This window comes from Zalophus californianus, chromosome 17 (assembly GCF_009762305.2).
Source record: "Zalophus californianus isolate mZalCal1 chromosome 17, mZalCal1.pri.v2, whole genome shotgun sequence".
NCBI lineage: Eukaryota > Metazoa > Chordata > Mammalia > Carnivora > Otariidae > Zalophus > Zalophus californianus.
The window spans coordinates 54,418,873-54,431,427 of NC_045611.1; the positions used below are offsets into that span (position 1 = coordinate 54,418,873).

Below are 12,555 nucleotides of genomic sequence, written 5' to 3' on the forward strand. Positions count from 1 at the left end.
TTTTTTTTTTTGTAATTTTCATTTACACAACTTTGCCTTTCCCTGGAGTCCCAGATAACCACCCCCCTCTCTCCAACTCCGGTCATTATTGCAGAAGCTAAAGAAGACTTTAGCTCACATATTTCAAAGTTATTGACCCCTGGTCAAACCTGTTGCCCTAGCAGCACACTCTTTGAAATTTCCCAGGTCACACAAACTTTGAAGGATGGCTCTCAAGGCAGAATCTGGGGGTTCAGGGAGGGAAACGAAAGCCTCGCCAGCATTCTCCCCACTCCAACTTTGTTAAAAGGAATTCATGATGTGCAGTGCTCATCCATTCTAGGACCTGTCTGAGTTTGAGTTTCAGTTCTGCCATTTCCCCACGTGGCCTTGGGCATGCCCCGTCTATTAAAATGAGGTGGTTGCACTGGGCGATCCCCATTCTGAGTTGCCAGTTTTTTTTCTCTGTGTATACTGTCTCTTAATGGTCAACTGCAGTCCCTGCAGCTAATTCACTGGTGTATGTTACGCAATCCCCAGTGGGGCTGGAGTGCTGAAGAGGCAAAGCATGTCTGAGTGGGTCTCCCTACCATATATATCATCCACCACCCAGTAACGACCTCATCTGGGCTCCTAGGGTGACTATGGAAGAAGAACAGAGAGAGCATAGGAGACAGTGAGTACTTGCTCTGTATCTTATACTCCAAAGCTGTTTGCATTCCCCCTGCAGACTGGAGCGCCATGGCTAAAGCAATTAGGCAGGCTTTTACAAGCTGAGAAGATTTAAAATATTATAGTTGCCATTAAACAAACGTGATATTTGGATCTTGATAAATTCTCTATTCTTCTGAATCAAAGAAGAATACCACCCTCCAAACACACACACTCACATAATCACACTCAGTGATACTCAGATAATCATAGTAATGTCTGGGGGATGGTTTACAGTTTGCAAAAGACCTTCATCTACGGTCTCTATTCAATCATTACAACACGCCCTTGAGTAAGGCTATCACCGTCGTTTTAATACATGAATTTAATACAAGGAATCACTTGTCTTCACTAATTCTGGTAGTAAGTGGTAGAATCAGGATACAGGTGCAAGTCCTTTTTCTTTCCCGTGTACCGCACCCGCACACCTCTTTATAAGACACCCTCTGTCCAACCATCCACCAGAAGGCCACTATAGGGTCCTGACCAGGAGCCTGGGCTCTGGAGTCAGATTGCTTGGGATTGAACCTTACTAATCGTGCATGTGGTGTTGTGCCCATCTGTAACGTTTTGGTGCCTCAGTTTGCTCAACTGTCAAACAGAGAGCTAATAATATCTGCATAAGGGAATCCTTGGAATATTCCAACTAAAAATCTCCCCCCTTTTTTTTCTTGAAGATTTTGTGTATTTATTTGAAAGAGAGTGCATGAGCAGGGGGGCAGAGGGAGAAGGAGAAGCAGACTCCCCGCTGAGCAGGGAGCCCAATGCGGGGCTCCATTCCATGACCCTGGGATCGTGACCTGAGCTGAAGGCAGACACTTAACAGCCTGAGTCATCCAGGCGCCCCCTTTCTTTCTTCTTCCTCATTATTTGCTGTGTAGTGACCTTCATCTGGGAACCAGAGTCATTTGTTAAACTGTCACGAGGAGATCTTTGGTACCACAAAGCTCAGGCCATTTCATTCACAAGAGGGAAGTTTTACAAGCTGTGACTAATAAGAGGAATAAAGTTATGAACTGTTCAGTTTTCACATCTGGCCCTATGTCATGAGAATTTTTACATGCTAACTTCTTTCTAATATTTATATTAGAGAAAAGCCAGAACCTGCCTTTCAGTGGCTCGAATGAGGAGAAAAGTTGTGATGGGACATGAGCCCTGTCAATTATTTCAGATATAAAGAGAGGAGAGTCTGTCACCTCATCTCAGGAGGAAGCAGTGGTCAGACTGTGTCCATGCAGCTGGTCACTGTTGATGATTTTTTGTTTGGTTTTTTTGTTCTTGTCTTTCTAAGATTATGGTGGTGAGGGTGGGAAGAAGGGGTCTTTACTCTTTAAAAGGATGAACAGAATTAGACAAAGAAATCTTGCCGGTAGCAGCTAAGAAACCAGCACAAGAATCAGCTCACTATTATTGACTACTACCTTAGGTAGACAAATTAAGAGGTTTTGTTGAACTCTTCTGGATTAACATCTGTTCTTTCTTAAAGTTCTGAACCTTTGCTGGCTGCCTTATATGAGCCAGTTAATCAGGATCCAGCAAGATGAAGGGAGACTCCCCCAGTCTTTGGTCAAAAATTCCCTTAGGGGTTTCTGTCTGGACGGGCACCTGGGTGGCTCAGTCAGTTAAGCATCTGCCTTTGGCTCAGGTCATGATCTCAGGGTCCTGGGATCGAGCCCCACGTGGGGCTCTCTACTCAGCGGGGAGCCTGCTTCTCCTTCTCCCTCTGCTGCTCCCCCTGCTTGTGTGCTTGCTCTCTCTCTGCCAAATAAATAAATAAAATCTTAAAAAAAAAAAAACGAGTTTGTGTATTGAGTGGGATAATACAAGCATTAAACAAAGTGCGTGGGGTAAGGGCTCAGTATAGGTTAGTCAATGCTACAAACATTTCCACAAAGAAATAGCTCTGGAATTTGAGAGGGCTTAGCTGAAGTGGGGGTTATCTCTGAACATCCTGTTATTTTCTCACTCAGGACACAGAGCCTCAGGACCTCAGCCAAACACCTCTGCCCAGACTTGGAAAACATTAACATATCCACCACCAGCTTCTTCCCTTGTCGAAATTGTAACCTGTTGAAATTATATGCCTTCCCTTCTAAACCTTTCCCTGCTCTTTAGTTATTGACCCTGTTCACTATAAACTTGGTCAGAGATGGGCCTTTTATGCCTCCGTCCAGCCAAGTGCCCTGGATTGCCGCCTCGGGCTCCGAGTCCTTTTCACTCAAGAGCGCCCCCTTCAGGAGGAATTGCAAAGCAGTGGGGAGAGCTGCGATTAAGAGCCAGACAGCTGGGCGCCTGGGTGCCTCAGTTGGTTGGGCGACTGCCTTCGGTTCAGGTCATGATCCTGGAGTCCCGGGATCGAGTCCCGCATCGGGCTCCCTGCTCAGCGGGGAGTCTGCTTCTCCCTCTGACCCTCTTCCCTCTTCCCTCTCGTACTCTCTATCTCTCATTCTCTCTCTCTCAAATAAATAAATAAAATCTTTAAAAAAGAAAAAAAAAAGAGCCAGACAGCTGTAGCTGGGGGTGGTCGCACGGCTGGTTCCACAGATTTCTCCTGTGTGGCTTTAGATAAGTTAATTCACCTCTCTGAGTCTCAGACATCCCCACAATGGGGATGCTCTTTACCACACACCAGCTGTTACCGAGGAGGTAATTATTAATAATTGGATCACAATGTGATACATGGTAGATGCTCAAAAATGTTCTTTTCTCCTTCCTTCCCCTTTCCTTGCTTTTATTATTACACGGCCACATACACAGAGTGAGTTACCTGAGAAAACTCTCTTTGGCCTGCTTTACCCCCATACATATTTTTCAGCATTACCCATAACCTCTTCTGCTTTACTGGTCCTTTTTTTTTTCAGCTCTTCCTGTCTTCCAAGTGTGTAATTTAAAACTTTGGGGGTGGGGCTGGATAGCTCAGCGGGTTAAGCGTCAGATCTTGATCTTAGCTCAGGTTTCCATCGCACGGCTGTGAGTTCAAGCCTTGCTTTGGGATGGAGCCTACTTAAAAAAAAAAAAAAATTAATGCAAAGGCCAACATCTGTTCTGGGTTCCACAGTTTTGTGCCTGGCGAGTAGTCGTAACCATCTCCCAAGAGAGCTTTCTATGAAGCAATTAGGACTCTGATCTCCGGGGAAGGAGGGAGGGAAAAGACATGTTCTGCTCTGAGAAACAGACCCATCTTCTCCTCTCTCCGCCAGCCGGTTGATCCAGAGCACATTCTGAAGGTTGCTTTTTTATTCCCTTTTGAAAGCATTTCCACTTCCATGCCCCTCATGTGTTTGCTCTTCCTTAGATTCCTGGGTCAGAGAACACATCTGGCCCCCCAGCCTCCATGGGGAGTCCTTGCCCTGAGACACCTCACTCTGGGGAACTTCCTGTCTTGTCACACCACTAGCCATTTTTGCCATGTCTGTTCTTGAATTCATTCTCAACATCCACTTCTGTTCCTCTTCTGTAAAAATAAGTGGCTGAGTTTACTTTAGATTAAGATTCCACAAACTCTTCCTGCAACCGACCAGACAGCAAACATCTCAGACTCAACTCTGCCTGACATCGGCTGTAGACATACATAAAAGAATGGGCACGACTATGTTCCAATAAAACTTTATTTATGGACACTGAAATTTGAATTTCATATCATTTCCACTTGTCACAAAACATTTTTCTTCTTTTGATTCCCCCACAACCACTTATTTTTTTAAGCTTACTATTATTATTATTTTTTTTTTAAAGATTTTTTATTTATTTATTTGAGAGAGAGAGAATGAGAGAGAGAGAGCATGAGAGGGAAGAGGTTCAGGGGAAGAAGCAGACTCCCTGCCGAGCAGGGAGCCCGATGCGGGACTCGATCCCGGGACTCCAGGATCGTGACCTGAGCCGAAGGCAGTCGCTTAACCAACTGAGCCACCCAGGCGCCCTATTATTATTATTTTTAATAATTTCTACACCCAACACGGGGCTCGAACTTACGAGCGGGAGATCAAAAGTCACAAGCTCTTCTGACTGAGCCAGGTGGGTGCCCCTCCCCTGACCATTTAAAATGTAAAAAGCACTCTTGGCTCAAAATTAGGCAGTGGGCCAGACTTAACCTCTGAAGTTAGCTTGCTAACCTCACAAAGTGGTAGTTTAATCGTCTTTAAAGGCCCTCCCACCTTTGAGAAACTGTGGCAGAGCGAAGGCTTTTCCTTGCCTCTCAGAATAGTGTATTCAGAGAGGGTCCCTTGGGATAGGTTTGCCAAGCTGTTCCAAATGCTCAGGTCTGGGATGGGAGGACCCATCCTTGGAGGGCGAAAGAGAGAGAGTGAGAGAGAGAGAGAGACAGAGAGGCTGGCACCTTGTTTTCGTCATCCTTTCCATTCTGCTTAGCCTGGATCCCAGCCCTGCAGGGTGACAGCCTGGGACAGCCTCAGTGGAACTTGATGTCTGCGTACTCCGAGTAGGTGTCCTTGGGCTCCCATGGTCTGAGGCCTGAGAAGTGGAGGGTAGCGTAATGGAGCTCCTCTTGGTTATTCTCTGATTCTGAGGCTTGAGTGAATGATTTGGGTCTTGGACAAGTGTGGGCAACATGCAGCTCCTTCTGGTTCTTCTTAAATTCCAGGGAGTGAGCGCCTGTAGGAGGGGCCTGGGAAGGACTGCTCGGTGTGGCTTTCCGATTCTGAGCCTGAGGGAAAAACAGCCGTCATTCCTTCCTTCCTTCCTTCCACAAATGCTTAAGAGCTTACCATGTGCCAGGCACATGACTGAGGAACTGGGAATTACGTCTTGGGCAGGAACAAACAATAAATAATAAATACATTTTTAAAAATCTGTGGTTTAAGCCACCCCTTCTGTGGTTCTTTGCTGGGGCAGCCTGAGCAAACAAACATGGGCAGATTCCTGGAGCCACCACCACAGTCAAGATGAGAACTGTCCCATCACCACAAAGTTCCTCCCTTGCTATTCCTCATCATCTTCCTGTCCCCAACCCTGAAGCTACGAATCTGTCCTCCATCTCTACAATTTTACCGTTTCCAGGGTGTTATAAATATGGAGTCATGCCTATATGACCATTTGAGATTGACTTTTTCCCCCCTTTTTTCCTGTCTCTAAGGTTTTTCAACCAGTAGCTTCTTTCAGTCATTTGTTCCCTTTTTTTTTAGATTTTATTTATTCATTTGACAGAGAGAGAAAGAGCACAAGTAGGCAGAGCTGCCGGCAGAAGGAGAGGGAGAAGCAGGCTCCCCACTGGGCAGGGAGCCCAACACGGGGCTCGATCCCAGGACCCCAGGATCTTGACCTGAGCCGAAGGCAGATGCTTAATCGACTAAGCCACCCAGGCGCCCCTCATTTGTTCCTTTTGATTGCTGAGTAGTACCCCATGGGGGTAGATGTACCTGTCTGGGCTTTTAAAAGATAGCATGCACAGAGAAAGAGAGCCAGACAGTGAGAGAGGAAGCAGGGAACGTGCACAGGAAGTGGGGGTGGTGCATGGTCTGGGGGGGGTGGTGGTGGTGAGGAGAAGTGGTTTGGGTGTATTTTGAAGGGGATTTGCTGATGGGTTGGTTGTGGGGTGGTAGAGTAGAGAGGAACAAAAGATGACTCCAAGGATTTTGGCTTCGGCAGCTGGGCAGATGTGGTGCTATTTGCTCAGATGGGCTGGGTGGAGGAGAAGCCTACGAGGTATAGTTAGTCATAAGTTCTGTCTCAGGCAGGCTCAGTCCAAGATGCCTATTAGACACCCAAACAGAGATGCTGCCTAAACAGTCGGCTATGAGTCTCAGCTTCAGGGGTGAGTTTGAGAGATGTAAATTTTGGGGTCATCCGTGTATAAATGTTCTCTCCTGAAAATATCCAGCATCTGGATATCCAGTAAGAACACTTACTATGTGCCAGGTACTATTCTAAGTGTTTTATAGGTACAATGAGCATGATCCTACATGGAAGAAAAAAAAGAATGATCCTAGGCAAATAGGGATTACTATTTTCCCCCTCTTATAGTTAAAGAAACTAAGGCACAGAGAACTTAAGAGACTTGTCCAAGAACACACAGCGATAAAACCAGGATTGAACCCAGACAAGCTGACTTCAGAGCCCTGCTCTTAATCACTAAATATACTGCCTCTCGATGATATTAATAATTATCACATCATTAGTTATAATTAGTAACATTATCAGGATGGTAATAATGGGAGAGCCACTACATTTTGAGCAAGTGCATGTGTTCTCATCCTCAAACCAACTCTCGAAGGAAGCAGAGGAAGAAATGGAGGCTCAGAGGGAGCGACTGATTTGGTCAAGGTCTCACAGATAGTAGGTGCCAGAGTCAGGACTTGAATCCAATACCTGTACCTTTTCCACCTTGACGTCCCTTGGGAAAAAGGTTGCGACAGGGCAGGAGAGGGGCCAGGGGAGAAGTCTGAACGTAGAAAGAACAGGCAGCCCGTGAGCCACTCACCAAGGGGCCAGGGTTAGGGAACACGTTGATATAGTCCAGGATCGTGCTTCTCCGTGTGGCCCTGGGCCTCGGCGGAGTCCCCGCCTGGGTCTGTTTCTCCTTCAGAGTCTTCCTGCGAGGGAAATGACCCAGCTGTGTGTGCCCTGGCACCTCCCCTGTCCCCAGCCCCAGATCCACACACCGTTGCTCTGGCTCCTAACTCACATGACCAGGAGGAGGCAGAGGAAAAGGAGGGTCATGATGCCAATTCCCAGAAATGTTCCATTGGCGAATGCTTTTGAGATGAGTCCTTTATCTGCACAAGGAAATAGGCAGCCATCTCTGAGCCTCTCCCGTTAACCTGGGGCCTCACGCCCACCTGCCACTAAGTACTCAGTCTTTCAGCTCCTGCCCCAGACGTTTTATCTGCAACCCCTTCTGTCCAAGTCTTGGAAACCCTGCTGCATCCCAGGCCCAGGTGATAGGCCTTCCAATTTGGATTTCCCTCTGCATCCCCGGCCACAGGGGCCCTGTGCTCTTTCCCAGCTCCCACCCCAACCACACGACCCTGGCCCCTGCCCCACTCAGCATCCACCTCCAGGGGGCATCCAGTTGGCCCCCTAACCTGGCAGCAGCAGGAGGGCGGCGCTCTGCTTCCCGTGGGCGTTCCGGGCCTCGCAGCTGAGTCTGAGGCCGGAGCCCAGCGGCCCGCTGAGGCTCAGGGAGCTGTTGGCCCAGGGCCCCGCAGAGCTGGAGGTGATGGTCCAGGAGGCGTTGCTGTGGTTCCCCTCCAGCAGCCCCTCCCCCAGCCGCCAGCGCAGGGTGGGGGCCGGCTGGGCTCGGGAGGAACAGCTGCAGTGCAGCCCCTCGCCCTCCCAGGAGCAGGAGGGGCTGAGCAGCCGCGGGGGGTCTGCGGGAGGGAGGGGAGGGGTCAGCGGTGTCTCTCCTCCCCAGGCCCCGGGCAGTCAGCCCCCAGGGGTCCCCACACTCACAGACCACAGAGAGACGCAGGGAGACGTGCTGGGAGCCCAGCGGGTTCTGAGCTTGGCAGGTGAGGTCTCCTTCATGCTCCATTTGTATCTGAGGGAGCTCCAGGATCCCGGGGTCTGCGGGCTGGAAGGGGCTCAGAGTCTGTCCCCCCAGCACCCAGCTCAGCCGGGCTGGGGGGTTGCTGTGGGTGACACAGAGCAGACGCAAGCTTTGGCCCTCCAGGACTGGGAGGGATGTGCCATTCCTGAGGTTTTCCAGGACTAGGGGAGGGAAGAGACAGGAGAGATACGCAGCTGAGGGCACAGGGACCGTTTGGCATGTCAACATTCCAGACACTGAGGCCCCCAACGTGGCCCCGAGAGGCCCTGGTTTCGCTGTTCTCCTTCCTACCTGTCCTATTTGCGCGCAGGGTCATCACTCTCAGGTTCTCTGGGGCATCTGAAACAGAGACAGGGTTCTGGCTCTAGACAGGCCAGGGCCTGCCCTTTGGGCAGAGAACCGTCCTTGGAGACCAAGGACAGGGAAGGGGAATTGAATCACCCGCTGACTGATTCTCTGCTGAGTGGCCCAAGGGAATTGACAGGTAAGAAGGGCTGGTCTCTGTGATTTCTAATAAGAAATATCTCTTTGGTCTCTGTCCCATTCCTGGTACAGAGTTCCTAAAACCCTTGGAATTTCCTACAGGATGAGAGCCAATAAAGGTGTCTTGATATGAATAACAAGGGGCGCCTGGGTGGCTCAGTCGTTGAGCGTCTGCCTTCGGCTCAGGTCATGGTCCCAGGGTCCTGGAATCGAGCCCGGCATCGGGCTCCCTGCTCGGCGGGAAGCCTGCTTCTCCTTCTCCCACTCCCCCTGCTTGTGTTCCCTCTCTTGCTGTCTCTCTGTCAAATAAATAAATAAACAAAAAAAAAATCTTTAAAAAAAGTAAATTGATATTAATAACAAACCCCTTTCCACCACACCTGGGTTTACGTAAATGAGGTGACTTTTGGAAAGCGCTTTGGGATGGGGGCCGGTTGCCAGGAGCACCAACCTTGTGACTTGAGCCTTGAGGACTTCAGCCACACCCCTGACTTCCAGGAAGGGGTGAGAGACTAGAGGTGGAATCAGCCAGCCATGGCCAGTCATTTACTCAATCATGCCTTTGTATTGAAAGCTCCATAAAAACCCAAGAGAATGGGGTTCGGAGAGCTTCCAGGTTGGTGAGCGCGTGGAGGTGCAGGGACCAGGGCGCACCTGGAGAGTGGCGTGGAAGCTGAGCGCCCTCGCCCCGTACCTGACCCTACACCTCTCTTCCACCTGCTTGTTCCTGAGTTACATCCTTCTCTAATAGCCGGAGACCTCGTAAGTAAAATGTTCCTGAGTTCTGTGAGCTACTTTATCACATTAATTAAATCCAAGGAGGGGGTCATGGGAAACTCCAATCTATAGCCGGTTGGTCAGCCTGGGCTTGTGACTGGCCTCTGAAGAGCCCTTCACCTGTGGGGGTCTGATGCCACCTCCAGGCAGACAGTGGCATCAGAGGCTTGCTTGGTGGTGTGGGGGTGGGGTGTGTGTGGGGGGGACCCACATTGGAGTTGGAATCGGAATTGTCAGCCCCAAAAGGCCTGGGACCCTGCCCCCAGCCCCGGCCCCCCTCACCCCTCTCCCTTTCTGGAAACCGGGGCCCCGGCCAGTCGTACTCACACTGCACAGAGAGGTCCAGGGTGCGGCTCTGGGAGCCAAGCCTGTTCTCGGCTCGGCAGGTATAGCAGCCCGAATCCCCAGGCTTTACCCCCGGCAGCACCAGCTCGAGAGGTCCGGAGCCCTGGGGGTGGGACCTCAACAGGACCCTGTCCTCCAGGGCCCAGCTCAGTGTGGCAGGGGGCTGGCTGTCGGCAGCACAGTGCAGTCGCAGGAACTGGCCTTTCTCAGCCTCTAGATGTGGGCTGTGTGCTGGGGGCTCCAGGGCTGGAAGCAGCAAGAGAAAGGCTGCAGGGAGGAACACCTTCTCCCTCACCCTCCTGACACCATCTGTCCCCCAGAGAGGACAAGCCCCACCCTCCCAGGCCCTCAGTACCTGACGTGTTGGCCCGGGAAACGCTGATAACCAGGTCTTTGGGGGCATCTGCAACAAGATTGAGACCTGGCTTGAGAGGTCTTGCTCTGGGGAGCAAGGTGGGGCTCCTCACAAAGAGAACGCTTCCCCGGGGGCGGGGGAAAGAAATTGTGACCACCCTCAGGACACGAGTGACAAACAAGGGCTGAGGCGGCGTGGTGGGGCTCCACACCGGCCTCTCTGGACCCCCACCAGCTGCATCTCTCCACCTGCACATCCTCCGTGCCTGTCTGCACGCTCTGACAGCCCACCACCAGACTCACAGGCGACATTAAGTCGGATGGTTCTCTCTGTGCTCAGGCCCTTCCTGGAGAAGTCTACACGGCAGGTGAGGTGGGTGCCATGGTCCTGGGGTCTCGGCGTGAGAGTAAGCACCGAGAAGGAGGAGGACGTCGGTCTGGGTCCTGGGGCGGAGACAGCGGCCCCCAGCCAGGAGAAAGTAGGGGCTGGACATTCCTCAAAGGTCCAGTTAAACACACAGATGAGTGTCACCTGGTGTCCTGGCTCCAGGATCTCTGGGGCGTAGACATCTGGCTGCTGTGTCAGGGCTGGGACAGAGAGAGGGCTCAATGGGAGCCCTGGAAGGGAGTGCTGCAGGGGGCGACCCCCGCTCTGTTCCCAGAGCCCCCTCTTCCCAGTGGGGAGGGGGCGGAGGATGGCAGGGAGGAGGAGAGGCCCCACCCCCATTCCCCCTGGAGTCAGTTCCACACCTGTCACTTGCAGATAGAACTGGTTTTTCAAAAAATTGTATTGCACGTGGCGGCCTCTCTCCACCCGAAAGAAGTACGGCGCCGAGTCCTCCATCTGGGCCTCTTTGATCAGCAGGGAACAACTCCACTTCTGGGGATCACCAACGAGCTGAAATCGATCCTGGGGCACAGTCCGCACTGCCCGATTCTGGTCGTTGGTGGCCACTGGCCTTCCGACGCTCGAGTCTGTCCCGGCTAGGAACCAGTAGCCAAGAGCGGGGGTATCCTCCATCCAGCCTATCGGGGGGTAGGAGAGGGTGCAGGGCACGCGCACACACAGGCCCTCCTGCACCATCACCACCCTCTGCACCTGCAGCGAGAATCCTAGGTCCTGAGCCGGGGACCCTGAGGGAGACAGAGAGGTTCAAGCTACAACGCCCAGCCCCGGCTCCCTCCCAGGCCCCTCCCAGGCCCCTTCCAGCCCTCGGCCCACTCACCGCCCCACAGCAGGGCCAAGAGCATCAGCAGGAGCATCTTTGCACGAGGAGGCACTTGGACCTGCCCCCAGACGCTGGGCCGGGCAATGGGAAGGGCAGAGAGGAAGCATCCAGCAGAGAAAGCTGAGTCCCAGGCGCCCGATGTGTGAAATGTGCTCCTGATTCTGAGCCCCACATGACACTTCCTGTCCTCACCACTCGCCACCATTTTCCCACTAGAACTCTGGGTCTTCCCTGGGGCCCTGCCTAGTGCGTGAGGGTTGCAGAGCTGGTCCTTCTGGCAGCCACCTCCCCGGGGAGGGAGTGGAAGGCTTGTGAGGCCTCGGGGCCTGGGTGGGTGGAGGGTAGGGGCGCTCCCACTTGGCCCTGGGTCACTGAGGAAGCAGAAGTGAAAGTACACAGTGAACCCTTCTTCAGACAGGGGCCCCTGTGGACGGTAGTTGGTGCAGAGGTGGATTTTGGGGGTGGGGGAAAGGGCTGGTCTTGAAATTCAGAATGTCCAGTTAAAGCTGACTTTCTTTTTTTTTTTTTAATTTTTAAAAAGATTTTATTTATTTGAGAGACAGCATGAGAGACAGAGAGAGGGGATGAACAGAGGGGAAGGGCAGAGGGGGAAGGAGAAGCAGACTCCCCGCTGAGCAGGGAGCCTGACCCAAGCTGGACCCCAGGACCAGAGATCATGACCTGAGGCAAAGGCAGACACTTAACCAACTGGGCCACCCAGGTGCCCCTAAAGTTTACTGTCAAACAGTAATTTCTTTGATGTATGTCCCAAATATTGCAATAGGACATTCTTGTATTAAAATTATTTGTTGGTGGCGCCTGGGTGGCTCAGTCAAGTGTCTGCCTTCGGCTCCGGTCATGGTCCCAGGGTCCTGGGATCGAGCCCCGCATCGGGCTCCCTGCTCCGCGGGAAGCCTGCTTCTCCCTCTCCCACTCCCCCTGCTTGTGTTCCCTCTCTCGCTGTGTCTCTCTCTGTCAAATAAAGAAACAAAATCTTTAAAAAAAAATTATTTGTTGTGGGGCACCTGGGTGGCTCCATTGTTTAAGCATCGGACTCTTAGTTCCAGCTCAGGTCATGATCCCTGGGTCGTGGGATCGAGCCCCACGGCAGGCTCCTCACTGAGCAGGGAGCCTGCTTCCCCTCTCCCTCTTCCTCTGCCCTACCCCCTGCAC

At 51.8% G+C, this 12,555-nt stretch overlaps 1 protein-coding gene across 1 annotated transcript; it reads right to left on the reverse strand.

Annotated features, from left to right (window-relative positions):
- Positions 1 to 4,539: 4,539 nt before the first annotated feature.
- SIGLEC10 (sialic acid binding Ig like lectin 10) lies at positions 4,540 to 11,677 on the reverse strand. The gene is made up of 11 exons (XM_035725098.1): positions 11,380 to 11,677; positions 10,904 to 11,287; positions 10,457 to 10,741; positions 10,155 to 10,202; positions 9,782 to 10,045; positions 8,486 to 8,533; positions 8,098 to 8,355; positions 7,731 to 8,015; positions 7,331 to 7,421; positions 7,127 to 7,238; positions 4,540 to 5,353 (listed from the first exon to the last, which is right to left on the reverse strand). The coding sequence occupies exons 1-11, from the start codon at positions 11,585 to 11,587 to the stop codon at positions 5,099 to 5,101; spliced, it is 2,238 nt and encodes a 745-aa protein (XP_035580991.1). The 5' UTR covers positions 11,588 to 11,677; the 3' UTR covers positions 4,540 to 5,098.
- Between the last annotated feature and the right edge of the window lie 878 nt (positions 11,678 to 12,555).

Excerpts from the sequence above, each read along its gene's own strand:
- SIGLEC10 (XM_035725098.1), bottom strand. The coding sequence starts at position 11,587 with ATGGTGGCGAGTGGTGAGGACAGGAAGTGTCATGTGGGGCTCAGAATC. Across the intron at positions 11,288-11,379 it reads CTTGGCCCTGCTGTGGGGCG|GGTCCCCGGCTCAGGACCTA; the intron begins GTGAGTGGGCCG and ends TGTCTCCCTCAG. Across the intron at positions 7,422-7,730 it reads CGCCCTCCTGCTGCTGCCAG|ATAAAGGACTCATCTCAAAA; the intron begins GTTAGGGGGCCA and ends TTCCTTGTGCAG.